This window comes from Anser anser (assembly GCF_964211835.1).
Source record: "Anser anser genome assembly, chromosome: 16".
NCBI lineage: Eukaryota > Metazoa > Chordata > Aves > Anseriformes > Anatidae > Anser > Anser anser.
In genome coordinates, this window is record NC_139737.1 from 6,122,661 (window position 1) to 6,145,438 (window position 22,778).

General features: G+C 35.7%; 1 protein-coding gene across 2 annotated transcripts in view; it reads right to left on the reverse strand.

Moving 5' to 3' along the window:
- Positions 1–22,778, reverse strand: part of SPO11 (SPO11 initiator of meiotic double strand breaks) — a 331,627-nt gene that overhangs the window by 4,714 nt on the left and 304,135 nt on the right. For both annotated transcript variants that reach the window (XM_083801833.1, XM_083801834.1), the window contains 8 exons: positions 7,778–7,891; positions 5,002–5,090; positions 4,316–4,382; positions 3,981–4,089; positions 3,329–3,415; positions 1,965–2,001; positions 1,633–1,742; positions 1,043–1,142 (listed from right to left, as the gene is read on the reverse strand). In XM_083801833.1, coding sequence (XP_083657959.1) covers positions 1,043–1,142; positions 1,633–1,742; positions 1,965–2,001; positions 3,329–3,415; positions 3,981–4,089; positions 4,316–4,382; positions 5,002–5,090; positions 7,778–7,891 — 713 coding nt within the window. The remainder of the gene's footprint in view (positions 1–1,042; positions 1,143–1,632; positions 1,743–1,964; positions 2,002–3,328; positions 3,416–3,980; positions 4,090–4,315; positions 4,383–5,001; positions 5,091–7,777; positions 7,892–22,778) is intronic.

The window sequence follows — 22,778 nt, forward strand, 5'->3', positions numbered from 1 at the left end:
AGATGATTCATACAGATAGCCTGTGGGCTATTTTTTGATACAGGTAAATTTTTGATTACGGATAAATTCTGCAAATTTTGTTAAGACTGACCATTGAGTATTCAGTTCGTGACTGTTCATGTTCTCAGTAGAAAACAAAAAAACAAACAACCCCACCCAAAACTATGAGATGTGAAATACTTCCAGTATGTACAATGCAGCAATATCCAGGTAACTATTTTGAGATGAGTCCTCATACCTTTAGCTTTATACTCTCATTTGCAAGCACAGCCTTCATTTTAGGATTAATTTTGTTCCTGCTGGCATCCCACTAGTAGTTTCTAGATTTCACCGCATAAACTATTGACATCATGAGTGCTGAATTATTAATATAAGAGTATATAAACTACTTTAAAAATCAATAAAATACTCACTTTGCTCAAAAATACAATTTTCTTAATATCTGTCTACCCTATGAATAATAACATTTCCAAAAATTCTGTTTTATACCAAACCGAGCAAAGTTTACAGAAGTTCCTGGTATTTCTTTTGGTTTTACAAAAGGAGCAGTTTAGCCAACTGCTAGAACTCCTATTAGAGCTACATTTTCAAAGGTATTTAGCTAGGACCTCCTGAGACTTTAAATAGCAGTCAGGTGCATAACTCTTCTTAAAATCAGTGGAATTGTGCAATGGGTCATAAAATTCCATTATGCTAATTCTCATTTTTAGGCCCACAGGTACTGTGAAAATCTAGCTTTAATATGACCTACAAATTGTATAAAAAATATTTTTCTTTTTTAGGTACAAGGTAAGATTTTATTAAGACCTCAGAGCACAGCAAATCATCACAGATAGTAAGAGTACATTGAGTGGGGATCAGGCCAGTACTGATGTCTCCGTTAAACTTCTGCACTCCTAGCCATATTCTGTATAAATCAGAAACTTTCTGATTGTATTGGATTGTCCACTCTATGCCATAAGTACCTTCCCATAAAAGTGAGAAATTAGATTCTAAACAAATTTTGCTTTCTTTTTATGTTATTGAACCTCTACAGATTTACCATGTGGATCGGCATCCATAAGGGTGAAAACAGGAATTTGAAATGTATCCCACAGCTTTCTGACCAAAAGTCGTGTATTCAAATCTGGTATGCCTCTTCCCTAAGGAAATAAAATAAAGCAGACAGATTTAAATTAATTAAAACAACGTCTGGCTACATATGTGTTTACATTTGCCATTTAAAACAAGCAAACAAAATGCTTGCAGGAATATTTTTCCAGCAGTTATCTCACAGGGAAAATGGTATACTCTTATTTTGTCTCTGTGGGAAGGGAAGAAGGAACAGGGGTTTGGGAGCAGCACTGCAGATGTCCTGGATTATAGGCCCTGTAGAAGTATCATACATTCCCCTGTGTAAGGTCCAGGAGCTGGCACACAGATGTACTCCAGTATCTGTATAAGCTGGCATAAAAAGAAAAAGGCCACTTGTTTCTTCTCAAAAATACTTAAGGCACTAAAGAAACAATATAAAACGAGTTCTTGATATGACTGACTATAACTGGTAGCTGATACATACATAGATGTCTGCATAGTATAAAGTCTTCTCGATTCTTATGTCTAACACGATGATATGAAATGTAAATTGCATACCGTAATCATTATACATGGGGACAATTTAATGCAGAAGTCATCATCCAGGAGTCTCTGAAAAGTTGCATCTTTTTCTACGATTAATATAAATTTGGCATGTGAGTTTAAATCTTTTATGTTAAGGCTACCTGCATGTAAAATGATCCATCGCACCAATTAATTCAAAGTGAATGCTCTAAAATACGTACTCTGGAGCCAAAAGCAGTGTTCGTGACTCAATTTCAGAGCCAAAAAGCAGAGAAAAAATTACCAGAACATTGTTTAACTTGGAATATTCTTTGTTTTTACTTTATTTTTTCAGTCTACAATGAGAGTTTTAGCTCAAAGGATACTTTTAATTCCTTGAACATTAGATGGCACAGTGACTGCCTAAAACAACAAAAATGAAATTAATCATTTATAATAGAGAAACCGATACATTTTAAAATAACAACATTAGGTAATGAAGGACACAATTACATCCTAAAACAACCATTCATCTTCTTATATACAAGATTGATCTTGATGTTTTCACTGCTTTATAAGCACATTCAACCATTTATATCCTGTTCTATTGTATGGTCGTATAGAAGTCCTCCTGTTATAACAAGATGCTTTTCAAAAGCACGTTTGTGTTACTGTCACAGAAGATTGTTCATCATATGGGCATTACAGAGATAACAATGGCCTGATTTATTTTGTATCTGTTTTAGCCAGAAGAAAAGTCATCTTGATGTGAAAATTGCAAATTTAATACAGGTTTAAAACATCTAGGCATTCTTTTTGGAAGACCATTTAATCTTTTCATTTATTAACCTATAACCTGTTTTTATAACTATCTTGGAGCAACAGTATTAAGACACAGTAATGTTTACTTTACACCTCATATTAGGATTGGCTCAATCTGGCAAGCATATGGATGTGGAAAAGGAACTGGAGGAAGAACTTGGCAAAAAAGTATGTATATATTGAAGTGTGTGGTCTGCTTTTACTCCTGACTGCTAAATCACCTCCGGTGCCAGTGTGGAACAACTCAACAAATAAAACTATGAAGAGCGGTAGAAGAGTATTAACAACAGGGGTCTTTACGCTTTGCTTTAAGACAAAGTATAATAGGCAGCTAAGGTCACCTTTCCATTTTGAAATCACCAGCTTAGGCTTACAATGAATAGATTTTCCAGGAAGTCATGACAACAGTCGGCAAGTCTGAGATCTGCTCCTGCTTTCATAATCTGCTCATCTATGGGAAATCTTTTAGGACCAGATTAGTTGATTCTCATCTCCTCAAAACACTTCTGGTTCTTGACTACTTATCAAACTGTGGATATAGACTTCTCTTTAGCTCAGTACTGACTTTGATAACCTCTCCCTAAGTCCACACCATATATACAGACCCATCCTCTTTATATCTGTTTCCTTCTCCTTCCCTAGACAGTGTCCACAGCTCTCACTCATGTTCTTTACCTAGCACACAGCGAGGCAGCCCACCAAACAGTTGAGCAACACTTATCGTCTCCATGTTTTTGTTTTGTTTTGTTTTTTACTCAGATTGTAATGGCTCAATTTGCCACAAGCACAGGTCTGTATAATAAATGTATACAGCAACCTGAGCTACAAGAAGTGCAGTCCACAAAGGTAGATGATGATCTATGTAAGTTCCTTCCAGCTGAAACTATTCTATTTATTCTAATTACCGTTATTGTTATATAATACATACTGTTGCACCACAGGTACAATTCACTTTTGTACCATCTTCCTCAGTATAACTTAAATTACCAGCAACAAAACCTTTTGTTGTAGACAGCTGAAAAAAAAAATAATAAGTTGTATACAGTAAATTGTAAGTTATATGCTTTTATTTTACTGCATTACACAGGCAAAACAAGAAACTTCTGGGGGAAGAAAAAAAAGAAAAAGGAACAACAGAGTAAGCAGTTATCAACTAGGACCAACCTTTTACAAACCAAGGCAATATTATTATCATCTTGTATATGAAGGTGTATTTACAATAAATTATGTTAGCAACTGCCTTTATGGATACAAATGAATTCTTGTAAGCATGAAATAAAAGTAAATTCAAACCTTACACCTCCGACTCACCTGAAATTTTCACTTAAACCACAAGTTAGCAAATCATTCAAGTATAAACTGTGAAACAGATGTCCTGTAGTCTATGAATTTTCTCTGAAGAAAGGAACCTTTTGAGTGTTCAAAACCTAATAAGTTTTCATTTGCACAAATAACACTTTTTATTTTAACTACTTATTTCCTAATGATCACTTTTTTCTTGATATTTCAGCTTTCAGTATGACCTATATGATTTGGTAATAATGACAGAATCAAAACATTAATAATAATAAGCCACTTACTATATGTAGACTTCTCCGAGGTATCTTAAGCATACAAGAAATGTCATTGATTATATTGTCCACAACACTCTGGCTACCAAACAGTTGTGTATCTGAGTAATATATATCTCTATCAAGACAAAATATTTATTTGTAATTACAATACTGATAAAACTGTCAGATTATGAGAACAGAGAATAACATTTTACTGAGGGCATGGATAATGAAATCAGTGTAAAGCATTTAACATATAGAAATCTGTTATCCTAAAGGTATACATCCTAGAGGCTGTTTGTTTTTCACAGTGGCATTCTTAAAATAAAACTTTATTTGAAATTATAGAAAGGCACTGTTACCTTTTAGTTGCATAAGTATTGCTCTGCACCATCTTGTAGATCATAGATAATATTTTGAGCATCAGAGCTGAAAAAATACACTTCAAAAATTTTAATTGTATCAATTTTCAGAAATGCACATACTATAATTTTTTTTTATATTGACCCATATTTGTGTCTTATAACATAAAACACTGAAACATGAATACAGTTAGTGCATGCATTGTAATATGCCATGAAAATACAGAGAGATTGTGCTAACAGACTCAATAATTTCTAGCATAATTAGAAAAAAATATGATGGAGTTAAGTTAGGGAATATATGCCTTGTTATCAAGGCCAAGAAATTAATTGACAGATTTAGAAAAATAAATTAGCTTATTGACCATATTCCTAGATCACTTTACCAGTTAGCTTTTTGAAGAATGGTTGTATTTTTATATGACAACCTTGTGTATATGCCTTCAGCTGATATTCAGTCAGGGAGGGTAGAAACTGTAAGATCTTTGTATTGATTTCACTGTCACACCATAATTTAATAGAGAAAAGCTGAAGGGCTGGTCATAATTGCAAGTTTTATTAGTCTTACACTCCTAAAGCACAAGACAAAAAAATATTTCTTTTACGAAGTTTCAAACTAAAATACAAGAAGAAAAAAAAAAAAAAGGTAAGAATTCTGATTTTGAACTTTTGTTTTTTTAACTTACCGAACTTTGGTGCTGATCTAGGGCAGTCACTTCTTATTTGTTTTGTAGTACAATACGGTATCATCTGTAGACCTACAGAATCTTTAAATCTGATACATTGCAAAATACAGTAAAACTGTAAACTTGAAGTGAGAATGTGTAAATTACTCTATCTAAGATAATTCAGATGAAGACCCCTTCCCTAAAACCATATATGCTAGCTCTATTTTCAAACTCAGTACAGACTACTAACAAAAGAATACACAACACAGGAAAAAAATGTGACTCATTATTAGTATACAAGTCAAATTTAACACAGTAACTTTCTGATGTAGAATGTATGAGAAAGTGTAATTATTTAATATTACAATAATATGATCTGATTTATGCCCTTATTATCAAAATAATTAGATTTCATTTTTGGAATTTTTGGAAAGAAAAATGGGGGGCATCCTATTCTCTAAACAGTTCACTCATCTAAATGAGCTCCACCATTTAATTTTTAACCACTTCATACCTGAAGGTACACATTTCACCAAAAGAATCAATTGTTTTCTTAACAACAGCTCATTCTAGTGTCCTATTTCAATGGCTGTCCTCTCTATAATGCATTGTTTTTCATTTTAGGCTTCTGTACATGCTTTTAAAAAGTACCGATGGTAAAATGACCATTATTTTATACAAAGCCACATAACCTTTTTAAATTTTTCTTTGTCAAAGGTTTTGCTCCATGCATCCTTTGGGTGGCAGAACACACCACAGTGCTGTGTAAGGCACAGGAGCAGCAAACAGCGCAGTGTAGCATCTGCCTTTCCGCTTCAAAGCAACTTTCTTGCCTTTGTTCTGCAACATTGAAAACGTGTGTATGCCTTGTTCCCTACACTGTAACTGCACCGAATGAAACTTTGCCCATTGCTCTGTTAGGGTAAATAAGGAACACTTCGTTTTAGAAACATTATACTCAAGAACCTGATCAGTTTGACTCCCGCAGATAACTCACGAAGAAAACCTTAACCTAACTGTATATCAGATACCCAGCGATTTTTCCTAGTACTGCATTTATCCCAACAGAACGGTTTTCTGTAAAGTCTTTCCACTCCAGGAAAACTGTATTTATCTATTTATTTTAACAGAAATTTGCTCAGCGGAAACCAATTGTACTGCTTTAGGCCTGGCATTCTCACCGATTGACCTCATTCTCAGGTAAATATCTCTCTGGGTATCTACAAATGTTTACAAGGCACATTTCAAACATGAAATAATTCTCTCATTTCTACAAGCTCCTGCCCCGCAGATTCCAGTTGTGCAGATTAGGAATGGAAATGCTGCCTAAATAAGGAAAAATATGCCCCACTAACTATATTTTCTATCATTCCTATTACATTAGGGGGAGGGGTGTTTTTATTTTTATTTGCTTATTTATTTTTATTTTAATCTTCTCAGAAATCCTGTTGTATTAAACCAGTATGCACATCATTTTTCAATGGAATGAATATGTAAGTTTACATTTCTCCACCATAAATAATGTTTCAACTTTTTAAATTTGATTGATGTGTCTTATTTTTAACATACTGTGATGTTAACTTGTTTTAATACGAACATTTTTCCCCCTACGTGTTCTGATGGCAAATAACATCTCACATTTGTTTTTCTAGCCTGAAATGCCATTTTCTCCAAGACTGCCAAAAATTGCAAAGCTTTGTTATAGTATTTTAATTTTACAGACATCTGAGTGAAACACTTTTTGTCAAGCTACCAGGGCAGAAATGACTAAATTCACAAGCATTTCAGTTAACTGATTACCTTCAGGCCCTTCAGGTTTTCTGACTGACAGAAATTTATTGTTCTCATTAAATGAGTATTTCACCGAAGTGTAATGCTTGGGAGGTTTGCTGTGCTTTTGCAATCTGAATGTTTGTAATGTGCCCACTTACAAGCACCTCTGCAATCTTATTGATCTAAATAACCTTTAACACACTGATGCCCAAAGCCATTACAAGACAAGAAATAGATTTTTTTCTTCCTCTATCCTTTTGCTTCCATATTATAGAAAGCAATTACTTTCTCAGTTTCAGGTATTTTCAATTGAAATGAGTGCCTTGGAAAAATACTGTTGCACAGGCAACTTCTACAACTCTGTGTTATAAAGGACAGATTGCTTTTCCTCTGATCCTGTGTGGGTAAGCTGGCATGAGATATGAAATTTAGACAACAATTCAAAAACTTGTTTTACTTTATTTGGCTAGTGATGGACTTGGAAAAGTATACAGACACAAAGACAAGGTAAGAGAAAAGTATCTTCTCTGAAGAATACAAAGAGGATAAGTTTATCACTATCGTTTGAAAAAATAAGATACCATAAAGAAAAGCAGAGAAAAAGAAAACAGGAAGCACAAAAAGTTGATTGGAAAATGAAATTGCTAGCAATTGTTTCCAGCCTAAAAGAGATTTTTTTTAATCAAATACAACTTATCATTTCTGTTTTCTACTGCACCCAGAAAGTGAATGCATTTAGGTCCTCTTTCCTTTCTGACCCCTTTTAAACAAGTTTTACATTCACCTTTATGTTAGTGGTCTGCTGTTATTTGACTAAACGCACAAAACCTGTCTATGCAGATTGAGTACTAAGCATCACTTTTTATTTGCCCATTATTTTTTTTAAGAAGCCAAACTATTTATTAACTCTAATACTTACAGAACTACGTAAGATTAACTTTTCTAGACATTATACAAACAAATTTATATTCATGGCATTTATAATAATATAAGGCAGGACTTTAAAATATATAAAACTTACTCAATATTCCTCCAATCTGATCTCCTAGTTACTGTGAGAACAGGTGCTTTTTTTTTGGACAAGCTTTCAAGTACATCTTGAATAACATTTTCAATTGCTTCAAGAACTTCAGAACTGAAAGAAAGAAAATTAATGATACAATTCATATGATTAAATATAGTTCCACTTTGCATTTTGATCATCTGCCCTCATCCCTACAGAATCCATTTAATTCAAAACTGCTTTAAGAATATATTTGTTTCAAAAACATAGGGATCAAAAATGCTTGCTTTTGAATTTTCTTTTCCTTAGTTTCCCTAAAATATTGGATTTTCTATTTTAGATGCATAACTGAGAACACAATTAAAACTACATTTCTATTCAATCCTTAAACCATCAAATTTTTCAACAGATGAACTTTTAGACCAACTGGCTGCTTCATGACTAATGATTAATGTTTTACTTTAAATGATGTAATATTGGCTTTGGCTATGATTTGAGCTAAGTTGTTTTTAAATGCTGTAAATTTTTAAAATGTTCAACAGTACAAATACATCCTGTTGTACCATTGCACATTAACCTTTTGATCTGTTGCCATAAACAAACTGTTAAGGGTTTTAATTATACAAAGGCTTCATCTCAACAGATGCGCTGTGAAAAGAATAAAATCTGTATCTTTCACCTGAAAAGACAAAGTAACCTTGCAAGCAGATCCCTTACATCAAAACTGCAGGCTGGTCTCAGTGTTATGACAGATGCTTTTTATTTTCATAAGGAATCTGATGCCAACATTTCAGCTGTCCTTAAAATTACAGCTGTACTATATTCCCTTGTAAATGTAAGTAGGAATTAAAAGAGTAGGAAAAAAATATTTTAGTTCAAAGATTTATCAGCAAAGTCCAATTTTGTTTTTAAGCAATATACTAAGAAAAGATGAGTCAATACCAGTGCAGACCACACTGAATGAATTATCCTGCTGTTACAAAATCAGCAAGAATAATTTTTAAACCTAGCTATGAGTCTCCTTAAAAAATAATGAGGTGTCATTAAAGCTCTCTTCTATCAGCTGAATATACTTCTTCCATTTTGTAGCTCAGCTTCCGCTTACTATTTGTTCACCAAAAAAAAAAAAAAAGAGAGAGAGAGAGAGAGAATCCAGTTTTAGCAGAACAATTTCTGGAAAATATTAACCTTTTCTTTTAAAACATTATTCATAGTAGTATCTGCATATTAAATGAAACTACTAGTATTACTAACATTTTTGCCCAATAAGATTACATTTTTCAATGAACACAATGAAAAATATTTTTCTGTATTCAGATGAATAATCGCAAACACAGAGAGACAAGACACCCTGACTCTCAGACTCATGGTCTGTTCCTTCATCTTCAAATCCTACATATTACTGCTATATCCAAAATAGACATTCTATTAAGTGGAGAGGAAATGGTCTGCTGGTCAGCAAAACTGACTACAGTACAGGTCAACTTAACAAAAATTAGAGTTAAGGATAACAAAAATATGTAGAGGCAGATGGCTGAAAGGATAGGCTGCTAGGAAATCTAAACCATGCCATTGTTTTGATACTCAAAAGTATCTTATTTATTCATTCCATTCACTGTAACTGTCTTAAAATTCCATAGACATTTCAAAGTTCACTACAGGATTTGAAAGTTGAGTTTGCTGTTCCCATCAAAGTTTCCTCATTTCTTGGCCAACAGAAGCTGTAAATGTGACAAAGTAGGAAGAGGACAGCAATTTTCTTTGTACCCCTTGCTGATATTTCATCTCCTTTTGCAGAGATTAATTGAATTTTAATAAGCGAACACGCAATACCAGCTAAGTATGCCTACTTAAAATACACTCTGGTTTAGTTAATGGTGAAATCTGAGCTGAGAAGGGCAGGCCCTGTGTATCTCATAGGGTTTCTCTGCTCATTTCTCACAGGTTGCAGCATGAATAGATACTAGTTTCTGTATAGCAGAGGAAACCAACTTCAACATTAAGAGCATAAATGACTGATTTTATAGTACCTGTAGTGAGCAAGCATAATAAAAATACACAAGAGAAACAGTTACAAATAAAAATCTGCAATGTAATAAACGAATACACTCCAAAATCCAGAACTGTAAATGGCTAGAACCATTTCCCATACCCTGCCACAAAGATCAAGAACTGTCCAAGTCATTTTATTATTATTGTCATCTTTTTGCTCTTAAAATACTTCTAAGATGTTCCCTGTCTCTTTTAGCCTCAGGGGCTGACACTGTGCATGGGAGCAGTCTTTTTTTTGTTAGTGACATTCAATGTGTTTGTTTTGTCATTATTTTCGGCATTTCCATCTGTACCTACAGACTTTTTGAGAAGTCTGAGGAAACAGAGATGCTGCTTGCACAGCACGAAAGCTGCTTCTCCCTGGTGTTTTTGTGGTGGGGTGTGTTTTTCACTTTCGCACAAGCACTACCAACTTAACTACCACCACAGAAAGTTAGCACGAGTGCTGCTTCTCACAACTTTTACCTAGGGACATGGCTCCTATGAGCAGACACGCTTGTTTCCCCGAGGCCAGCCTCGTCCCCCACTGGCGCCGCAGAGGAGCACACACTGTGGTTCTCCATGGCACCTGGAGCAGACCAGCCCAACCTCCCCGGGAGGGATGAAGCCATTTTAAAGAAGGGACCAAGGAGACCGACAGATTAGAAAAGTCTATTCTGGCCACTGGACCTAAAACTCATTCTTTGAGGTCAAATTGAAGGGCCAGCTGGTCAGGAAAAGCAGAGCGTCACAGTAGAAGCTAGTCAAAAACCAACTCTTCCTGGCCAACCGAGGCCTTTTCCCGCCCTTGTTAAGGGCCGGGAGCGGCCGCGCCCGCCTGCGCTGACGAGGGACTATTCCCGCCCTTCCTGGCTGACCAATGGCTTTTTCCGCCCTTCCCGACCGACCAATGTCCTTTCCCGCTCTTTCTGACAGACAGCAGCTGGCCCCGCCCTTCCTAACGGCTGGGGTCCTTCTCCCGCCCTTCCTGACTGACCGCCACAGCCTGAACCCCAAAATGGCGCTGGGGCCGCTGCGTGGGGCAGGTGTCTAAGCACAACATCTGTAGCACCCAAATGTTTGAGGCCGTTGGGATAAATCTGGTCAGACTGGCCAGAAAGTGGCTGAATGGCTCATCGATACTTTTCTTGTCCTTTCTGGAAAAAAAAGTTTTTTTTGTTTTTTTTTTTTTTCTTCCCTCAGTATCAAATGTCTCTTCCTGATTGTTCTCATTAGCTGGAAGAAGTCTGGAAAAGCCGAAAGTCCCAATACCAAGCTGAAAAAATCAGTTCCCTTTCTCTAAATGGAATTCAACTTCTAATGAGATTAAATATTTAGTATTATTTTTATAATTTGCCTCCAGCATTTAGAAGATTTAGAATAGACTTAGGATATATTTTCATATTTTTTTTAATACACTGTTATAAACTTGTGTTCAGAACAAACAGCCTGAAATTCTAAGTGTAGTGAATCACTGGCTTCTGAGGAAGTCAAGATTTAAGACAAAAGTTGTTGAATGTTCTAAGACTTTTGGCCGAACAAGGACATTTCTGATTCATGTGGAGTCCTCAGCCAGAGGGCATCATTTTAAAATTGACAATACAAAGCGAGAGATAAACTGTGAATTTGAAAAGAAACCCCACATGTGATTATTATCTTGGTGCACTTCATGCCAGTTTTCATTCGGTGTTTGCCTACAAAAATTCTAGTCTCTTCCTCATCAGAAATTTTTGTAGGCATTGTTTAAAATTTAAAGAGAAAACACAGTACTTCTTGGGAGACCTGAGGGTCCAAGGCATGCACCAGTGCGAGGCCAGCTCCCATCCGGTGGCCGAAGCCTACAGCCTTACCTTCGCAGTTCTTTTACGCCAAAGACTGTTCTCAACTCCTAACTATGTCATAGCAACTGACTGCCTGAAAGCAGTCATTCTGAGTATTAGCAGTAACTTAGGAGTTAAACATCTTAAAGACTTGTTCTTTCCAGAGAAAATCTTAATAAGCCCGCCACTGATAGCATTGTCTTTTACCCACAGCAGTCAGTAATGCTGGAAGCTGTGCTGTATCTAGCTCACCAACAGCACTTCTAAAGGTGTGATGCTTAGGCCTGTTGTTAGCAAGTTAGATGACATAGTACATAAAATGTTGAAGATGGCATGTTTCTCCTTCTGTTCCATTTCTTCTCTGGTACTGACAAGAGTAAGCAGTCCAACTCCAGCCTGAGTAGGTAATTAAAAAAATTATGCATTGATTTATTTGAGGAAAGCCTCAGGCTATGTAGATACGAATACAAGGTGCTTCAATTAACAGAGGCAAGCAAAAGAAAGGGGAATTAATAAATTGAATTTTTCATTTCTTTCATGTTAGATCTTTGGCCTTTAGGTACCTTGAGATCACTCCGGAAATATTTGTGTAAAAACTCTGTAGCTCTTTCCAACAATTCAACATCAAAATCAGATTTTTGTTTGATATAGGACTGACAACATTATATCCTGCCCCTAGCAACAGTTTGCAAACAAAACTAGATATATCAACTTGAGAGGAACTAATTTAATACCTTTCCCCTTTTTCAAAGCAGCAAACAGCAACTGGAAAAAAGCAGGACCAAAATTCTCAATGCTTATGCCAGAATTAACAAAGGAGAGAATAAAAAAATATACAAATATATACATATACAAGCATATACATAAATATATATACATTTTTATATATGTATTAGTAAACACATAAACTAGTATCAAGAATATGACCAGTGTATGAACAACAATCAGTAAATGAAGTAGCATGTTCATTTACTAAAGACCTCTTTATTTATTTCTCCTTTATAAACTCTGCTTTATTTTTTAAAAATGCTTTTCAATTGCAAATACTGACTGCTGTTTTATGTGAATTAGAGGGAGAATGACTAGGAAAACAAATACTAAAACATTATTAAATGTTAAGATGGAAAGAAAAATGTGAAAAAGCAGTACAATGAATGCAGTTTCAACTGCGTTGTCTTGCTCCTACAAAGATGTGCAGTAGAGGGCACCACAGATGGAATACAGAAGATTACTACTTGGAAGCTGTTAAATCCTGCAATATAATTTCACATCTTTGATAAAACAGATATTATAAGTAATGAAACACTTTCAGATTTGTTTTAAAAGACAGACTATTACCGATAATCCCCTTAGGATTGCCTCCTGTTATAAATGTATGCTCTTATCAGAATACTTTTGAAAAAACCTGTGTTGTGAAATTGTATGAGATGTCTAATGCCAATTTCTAAGTATGTTCTTTAACTGTTGAAGAGGAGCCTATCTGGATCAAAAGCTGTTGTAATCATTACATAGTACATAATAAAAGAGCTATGTAGTACAAAAATGCGCATTTATTTAGTGCCAACTTATTAAATTGCTTGATTCTGACATTTTATATACAAAGCACTGCATCAGCAGAACAAATATTATATAAAATATATAGTATGCTATTTCCTTTTCTTCACAGCATGCCTTATCAAAAGATTTTTCCTCTTTTCATGTGTAGTTCATCTCTTACATTAAGTTTACGTGATTGTCATGTAAGTATTTCTCGCCAAATGGTCTGTCCTTAATTGTTTTAGTGGACTGGCAGGCATACCAGTGGACCTGATAGGTTTATTTTCAATTAATGTCAAATCCTGTCTTTCACTCATGCTTAAAAAAAGACAAACCTCTCCAAATTGTAGCGATTCAGTGCAAGCAGAAGTGTTTGGGCCAGCTAGAAGTGTTAAGGAGATAGATGGAAGCTTAAAAACTACAGTGAGAACAGGAAAAACAAAATCCCCACCAGGCATTTAAGAGCTTCTTGGGAGTATGCCTACTATGTTCCAGCAAGCTTCAGTTTCTTTCCGGCTCCCTTGGCTGTGATCTGGACAATTGCTGGAAGGACAGACATTTTGTGAGCCAGCAGATTTTACTATGAATAAGTTAGGATGAAACAGGAGCCAGACCTATCACCTGCCACTTACATGAAAAGTTACTGATCTTTTTCAAATGAGCAAAGCCCAGAGGGGGGAAAAAAAAAAAAAAAAGAAAGAAAGAAAGAAATTGAGAGAGATGTATAGTCATTCTCTGCTAACAGCTAACAACTTCAAATACCTCCTTTTAACTAACACGTTTGGTTAAATAAATTAATAAATAATAAAAATAAGTTAAAGAAAAAAACAACTTTTACATATTTTCAGTTTGCCTAGCTCTGGAGGGAGAAACACCTGCAAAATATTTATTGCAAAATATTTATTTATATCTCTCTGAAAGAGAGCCAAGTCACAATCATGAGAGGAAGTGGTTTTTTGTTACCATCCCTTTTGTTGTTGTTGTTGTTTTATCTCTCAGACAGAAATAAACACTAACAGGCCTTTCTTAAAAGTAAAAGTAACTTTCATTTAATTTCTGTTACTGTGAATTTCAGATCCAGCATTTTCTAGTGCTCTTAGGGGCAATAATATATTTTGGGTGGCAGGACAAGACAGGTTTTTGAGACAAAGAAACACAAAGTGAAATGAATGAAAAGATGTCTTTTCACAATTCAGTATAAATGCCAGAAGAGTTTCATTGATAATAATTAAGCTGCAAACAGAATTAGTTTTCTGAACATACAAAAACATAAATTTTATGTGCTGAGAAGTTTGAGCTTGCCCCATACTATCACAGCCATTATTTCTCAATCCTAAACTGGTCTCACACTAAAATAGAGCACCCCTGAAGCCTCCTGAATCCTTAGGGATTCTCCCTCTCTCTGTAGTCCAAGTTACTGTATCAACTTCTCATCCTTGCAGCAGTTTTAAAAAAAGGAACTGCACACTGTAGGCATGTACCCTCCCTGGAAAAATAAAATAAAATAATAATAAAAAAATCAGCTGCAGCAGCTTTAAGGCTTGGAAAAGTTACATGAAAATGAGAATAGGATTTTATAATGGGAAGTTGGGCGTTCTGCTTCTTTTATTATTCTTTTGAAGAGCATGTTGTGAAGGAATATAAAGAGAGAAGATATTTTGAAACATCCAAGCCTCTATGGAAGTGACTCAGCTGAAAATAAAACAAAGATTGTCTTGCTGTTGAATAACCTACACGTCTCTCACATACAAATAATAAATATAATTGCAGGCAAAATGTTAAACTCTGCTGTATTCTTTATCAAAATCCCATGACAGCTGAATAATAACAGAATCAGGCAAATAAATGGCACCACCCTTTACATCAACTACCTGTCTATTTCTAAAAGAGATAAATGCCTAACACTTACCTATTGCCACATTTTCCATTGCTAGGAATGGGAATCAAATGAGAACCTGGTCTGAAGTTTCTACATATCAGCTAAATAAATAATTAGAGTTAAATGGCTCGGGGACTGGGAGTAACGTACAACCAATTCCTTCCACTCTCTTTGGCAACTCCCAGTAATCAGATGCCACTATTGTCCATACGGTAAGAATCTGACAAAACCCACTTGCCAACAGTGGTAAGTTTTCAGGTAGCTACACACCATATCATGGAAGTGGTAATAGCATCTAATGAAATGATTTGTAAACATCTTTATACTTGTAAAATTCCAAATCTGGTTTAACTGAACATTGAATAAACATGTTATTAGGAAAAATTCTGATTATTAAAAAAATGTGTTAAAGGAAAAATATGTTGAAACAAACAAATGAAAGACATTTGTGTTAAAACGTAACTGGAAAGCAAGAATGTCTTCCATTCCATGTTGATGTGACAGCTTGGACATAGTGGTCAATAGAATACATTCTCAGAAACAGCTGCACCATTTCCTCTGGTTTTGAAAAAGGTAAAACATCTTGTTTATTTTTTATTTTCCTTTTGTTGGCAAAATCCTAGAGAGCATGAAAACTCAGGTGTGATTTTGCTCCTCAAACCCAAAAATGCCAGCTGCTGTACATTAAAAATACTTGAGCCAAAATCTGTTCTTTCATTTATGTGAATGCTCCACCACTGCTGTCCTGGCCCCAGATTTATGCCAACAGGTAAAACTTGGGATGGACTTTAGACCTTCATTATTAACTAATAACGCCTGGGGAAAATGAAGTAAGAGAGTGATGTAGGAGTCTATTTTGACACTGAGTACTGTGGGCCATACAAATATCAAAAAGGGTGGGGCAGCTGATTAACAGACTTCTGCTTCATTTTTGGAAGCCTAGATTAAAATCAGTTTTATGTCACCATTTAAAATGCATTTGGAGATTTTAATTAAGTTATTACTGTTAATTAGTAACACAAAAATGCCAGGGGCACTGTGATGCAATTTTGGATAAATGGCAACCTTTGCTTTGGAGGGTCCTAAGGCTCAGTAAAATTGTACCAAATAAAAAAATAGCATAGATGTCTTGTCTTGGTCTGCTGTTTTCTGTTTGTTTGTTTTTTACTGGAGGAGAGAAGAAAACCCATGATCCAAATGTAAACAGGAATCCAACAAAAACATGCTTTACTGTGATGTTGTAAAAGCAATTTTGAATGCACTAAGATTAACTGGACTTTCATGAAGACTTCTCTGCACCTTTTTCTTGGATAAATTTTTAGTCCATTCAAACATTTTGTGAAGTCTTTCTGCATATTTGTAGACAACTCTTTTCTCTTGGGGAAACTCAGACATGGATGTCACTGCTATAAGCCATCTTCTGTATTTGGGCATGGAGGAAGGTATGACATTTTGCTTTGTTTTGCTTTGATTCACTGCTGTTGGCAATGAAAACTACTAACCATCTAACCATCTTGAGCCTGGCTTGAGGGATCTTCTTCCAGGCAACTTTCTGGCTTCTTTTAGGACCAGGTTCTAGAAAGTGCTGAGCCAGAAGAGCACTGAGGACATCCTGCAGCCAAAAAGGTATACAGCTCACAGTTACAAGAAGGTGTTAATTAAATGTTTCATAAATAAAACTACAGAATCTGTGCACATAAATAAAAACTTCTGTAATATAAAGCTCTCCCTGGCTGATCCCAACGGGACTTCAGTGCTTAAAGAATAGAATAGAACAAATTTATACTATTCTCTAAAGAGAAGATCTTCTGGCACAAACAAGAGTTTGGAGCTGTGGACTAAGGGTTTTTTCTACACTGGAAAATTGACTGGAATTGCTATTGCAGAGTAAGCTATTCTGCAACAGCTTACTGTCTGACCCGTGACTTTTCCAGACTAGAATATCCACACAGGGAGTTATTATGGAACAGTTTATTCAGAAATAGCTATTGTGGTTAGTCTTCCTGCACAGATAAATGCACAGTATCCATGCATATCTATAGCAAGGAAAAAAAAAAGGGGGGGGGAGCATTTTATTATTTTTATTACTATTATTATTATTATCTATTACAGAATACTATCTAAAGTCTGAAATATAATATGTGGCAAAATGGTAGACAAGGAACTTTTGCTCAGATCCTGATGCAATTAAGATCCCTTATTGAATTTGCTAACATAAGATATATTATTATAACTTACTATAATCATTTACTTACATGCTAAGAACATCTCTACATCTGCAAGGCTACATCCATTACAGGATGTTGCATCAGCTTAACTAAATAATTAAAAACATACCTAATTAAGTCAGGGAAAAATATTAACAAAATATATTTGTTGCAGTCTCTGATTGAAAGAACTCACATCTCAGTCATCAGTCTTAATAACATCAATGGACGACGTTAGACAGAAATATACAACAGTTTCAAACCTTTGTGATAGCCAAGCTTTTTTGGTGGTAGCCCATTAACTTGAATAAATAAATAACAAATAGCCACATGCTGTCAGCAGTGCCTCTTCTAGGCACTGGAAAAAAATTCCTGTCTGCGCCTTAGGCATAGGTGGATGACAGGTGGGACAAGCACTTGTTACCAGATACAGAGTTCCTGTCTAAAAAAAATGGTGCAGTGTTAATTTATTATTTCATTATTTTTCTGCATGTCCTCCACTCTGAAATGTTAAAGGGTCTCTCATGCATTGTGCTGGAATGCTTCCATACTGGATCCATTCACTGGGAGTTTTGAGTGCCAGGAATGCGAGATTGGGACCTTACCATGTCAAGCAAAGTGAAAAATAATCGGTACATAAAGGGTGTTGCTGAAGATACTATCATCTATCCATTAGTTCTAAGACAGCAATATTTAAAGCTTTCTTTATGAATTAAGCTGAAGATTTTCTTTCAGCCTTTTAATAAAGTTTGATGCTTCACCAGAAGGAAAACTAACCTTCACGTCAACCAATCTAGATTCTTACTTGGTGTGGAGAGCTGGATGAGATCATATCCTCAGCAAAATTATAGAATGCTAAGAAGGGAATCAGGAGTGCCAATTCCTAACTCTCATTTTAACGACAGGGTGCCTCATATTAGTGATGTAATGTAAGCAAATAATAGATGTTGCTGAACAGCTGCTATTACACTCTGTTGGCTCTTCTTTCAGAGATTCAAACAGGAGAGAATTGGTCCTTTAAATTTTAAGTACTTTGATTTTCTAGATTTTCACCCATATTATGATGGCCAACACATCAAAATCTTCATTTTGATCAAAAATAATTTTTAAAATTCTTCTGTTAAAAACTAGTTGAGTTTTACAAAACAAATTTATTCTATAGAAACTAAATTTTCTGAAATGGATATTTACTTCCAGAAAACTGTATTTGCTGAAATATATGCACAAATTATATCACAAAATGTAAGGACAGTAGTTAGAAAAACAAAACAATGCGTCTTGAAAACCTTTAAAATAATTTTGTCTTTATATAGTTTTTCAAGGACTCAGTTATAAAGTTTTACCTCATAAAATAAATATTAATATATGATTATATTCATATATATGTTGCATAGTCTGACAGAGAAAGGCAACACTTTATAGAAAGTCAGCTTTGCCAATTACACCACACCAGTTGTCTGGAGGGACCCAAATAACTTCACAGATTTGCGTATGTACTGGGATTACTGACACCCTATCGAAATGTTGTAAGAACTTACAACTGTTGTAAGAAGTGCTGTGCTGACGGCACGTTTTCTGGAAATCATGGGCCTGCTCCTGGGAACTGATGGGAATCCCACTGTCTCCTCACACTGACAGAATGAATGGCCACAGGAACAATTTTGTATAATCTCCCCGGGGAGGTAAAAAAGCTGTGGCAAAAGGATTCCCAGGGAGTCCTGGGAAAGAAGAAATGAGGTTTCATTCTGGGCCAGCAATCCATTACAAGATTATTACCTAAATCCTTTCATGTCACTGTTGCACTGGAAAGTACCGAAAGAGTGGCAAGGAGGAAGAAAACAATAAATGGGAAGCCAAACTAGACAAATCTCGGGCTACAGTTTGGAAGAAATAGGACAAAAAAAGGGCCAGAATAGGAGAAACCAGCTACGCATCAGGAGGATTTATGGAAGAAATTATCTTTTTTTTTTTTTTTTTCCCAATTGGAATGTGTTTTAACAAACTAGGGGATAACCTTCAAACTCAGAGACTCTAGGTCCAAAAGATGACTGACTGAAATGTTTTCCTAACACTCTGTGCCCTCGTCTTGATTTTGGTAGTGGGCCTCCCTCAGAAACGTACTTCACATTTGTATTGTACATATTCTCCTTGTGTGGAGGAAGAAATAACACACCACAAACTAAAGAGGTCACTGTACTTGTGACAGATTTAGTCAGTAATAATGTAGAATAAGAGAAAAAAAAAATCAAATCATTTACATAATACAAAAGACAACATTTACAGAGACTCTCAACAATTTCCACTCCCATTGGAAAACATCTAATTTCAAAAATTAAATATTGCCAGCTTCACAATGTAAACCCTTGCAGAATATATAGCCATGATCCTAATCCATATTAGTTTTCCATTATGATGGGGCAACAGGAACAGAATGTTTTTCCTGCATTACACAACATTCAGTCTTTTGCTGGAGATTTAAACCAAGAAAACTTTTACTTTGACAAGATACATTTGTTTCCGTGTTTTATGACACACTTATAATAAATATATTAAGCAATACACTGAGGTCAGACATGCTGAAACACTGTAATAAAAATACTTTTACGATGAGTGTCTGAGAAATTATCAATAACTTTTCAAGTCTTCATAACTGTGAAATCAGTAAATGGACTTGAGAAATTTGAGAAACATTTCTGTGTAACACATGCATATTTTTATCTTAATTTTAAAAAACAAAATCAGTGCTGCAAGTTTTGCCAACTGCCTTTCTAGGTAAGATTCTTGCCTATAAATGCTCTGAGGCAGAATGACGCTAATGAGATGTAAAGTTCATCTCTGTGCTCCCTTCACTTTCTGGCAAGAGCAGCAATAGCGTACAGTGAGCTATACTAGTGATTTACAGTCCCCAGGGCACAGATGCAGAAGTTATTCAGCCATGGAAAAACCTGTCATACTCTCCTTTTCTCTACTCATGCCCCTTATCTGTGTGCTGCTACCAGAGTGCCTGGCTGGCAGTTAGAGAGGTGCTGGCCACGTGCCCCTGGGTAGGCAGTGTTGTATGGCGGCACCAGGAGCGATGGCCATACAGCGCCGCATGGGTGGGCTCAGCTGAAATTAGAGAACAATGTTATGTGCTTTTCAGGCGTTCCTTGCGGGGAGGGGGGAACAAAACCTCAACAACTACAAAAACAACACCTCGGTAAAATTACAATTGAAGAACCTAATATATAATAATAATAATACAAAAAAAAATCATCTTCTGGTTTCTTACTCTTTCAGATATCTCCTAGTTTCAATACTACATATATTGCACTACTACAGACATTTTATTATACATGTATGCAACATATATATGTTACCTGTATGCTACATTTTTCATTAAATTTCTTTGTGTTCAAGTACTAGTTGACAGAATACTATTTTTGTGAGGAATGAGTTTTCTTTGCACCAGTGAAAAACAGAAATGCTTAATCTGAAATATAATATGGACTGTCATCTCATAAAAAAAATATAGATAACAAATAAAGATTAGCTTTTCATAACTAATTAATTGACTTGTTTGGGAACCATTGCACCACTTTGTCTAGAGGCATAAAGAAAAATGTTTGTAAGAAAAGAAAAACTATTGAAAGGAAACTGCAAAAATTCATCAGCCCAAACAATGTGAGTATACAAATGACCAAGCTGCAGTTACCTGAATAATGAAGACAGGTTATTTCTTGTATTTATTACAGGCACTTTCAGGTATTTATTGCATCAGCTGAGATATTTATCTAATCATCTGTTTAAAAGACCATACTGGAATATGCACTATAATAAAGGGGTTAATTCTGATTGTTGAAACTGCAGATATTCTATATAATGCACTTTGTGGCACCCAGAAGTTTTCAACTTTACCTTAGGTTTTTAAACCTACGAGCATTTTTCAGATGGCTTTCACTAATTTTAGTGCCTCTCAAATCCAGTACCAACCATTCAGCTTTTCAGCACTCAGTTAAAAAATTGATTTTCTTCCTTTGTGTTTTCTTCCATTTCCACTAACGTGTGGTTAGCATTTTCAATACAGACTTTCCATCTGAGAAGCACAAAATGTTTACAGTGACCTCTACAATGCTAAAACCTGAAGTGTGAACTCACCTACATGCAAACCGAGGATTTCTGACTATTTGATTACTGTGTCCACAGAAATTGTAAATAGTAAGCATAATGTAAAATTTCTGGAGTTATATGGATAGTGGTTCATGCTTTATCAGATCAACTAGTGTTTGAAACTTTTTTTTTTGTGCAAAGGCATCCCAGAGAGTTCACTCCCATTATACTGAATTCATCAGTTTTAATCTAATTTAATCTCTGTGCTTCAACATATTGCTAAAAGGATTCACAAACTGCTACATACATTCCCTTGATGAGAGCTTTTGTATGAGCTTTTCAGAGCAGTCAGCAACAAAAGACACGAAACACCTACTGTGTCTCCCAAGCCTGGTCTAAGGTGGAAGAGTAGGAGAGCAAACACCACAGCACTTTGCAGCCCTGTTTTGACCACTTTGAATTGCCTCCTGCCTCCTATTCATAATAAAAAGCATAGGAAGTATCACACTCATTAATTCAAAGTTCACCTGTCCTAATGTTCTGCTTCTGACAGCAAGCAATACTGGGCATCGTGAGAAGAGTATAAGCATGCAGTGATGCTTTCCCAGCACAGTTTCCCAGTGTCCTGTTTATGACTCAAGGGCTTCTGGAACCAGGGGCAGTGACTTTGTATTCAGAGACTATTTTCTTCTACGGATTTGTACATGCACACGTCTAACATGCAAAACGTCCTGTGACAGGGAGTTCCACAGATTAACTACTCACTGCTGAAGACGTGTCTCCTTTTGTTTGCCTTCAACCTGCAATCTGCGAGTCTCTTTTGATGCCCCTTACTGTGTTGAAAGACAGTGAAGGATCAATGATCCCTACTGCCACAGATCAGGTAGGAGAGGGGAACACAGTGCTAAGGATGCCTGCAGCATGACAATCGGGTAAGAAATTATTAGCAGGTAAATAGATTGGGAACAAACATACAAGAAGAAGAGTAGAAATCATGAAATGAAAGCAGCAGGTGAGAATTCCATGTAAAACCATCTGTCTTGTCTTGGGTAATACAGGTATCAAGATTCAGAAGCAATTTTAGCCTTCTGAACAAGGCTGGAAGCTCACACGCCCTCTATTCCTTTCTTTCCCCATAAATGTCAGTTCTACAATCAAATGAAAAAAAGAAAAAAAAAAAAAAAAGGTTTTAAATTCCTTAACATTTGGGCACACACAGGCAGGCTTCACCTCCCTTCTACCCCCTGCAGTCCCACTGATGTCAGCCCAGGGGAAGCTGAGGTCATAGTTTGGCTCCAAAGAAACCCAAAGCACAGAAGTACCTCAGGGAGATATACCATCTTTTCTTGACACCGGAGGGAACTTTTTTTGCCTTAGCTTGAAAAAGAACTTGGGTGTGATTGAGATAAAATAGATTGTGGAGAATTTGATCTACGTGTAAATGTCTCCAGATATTT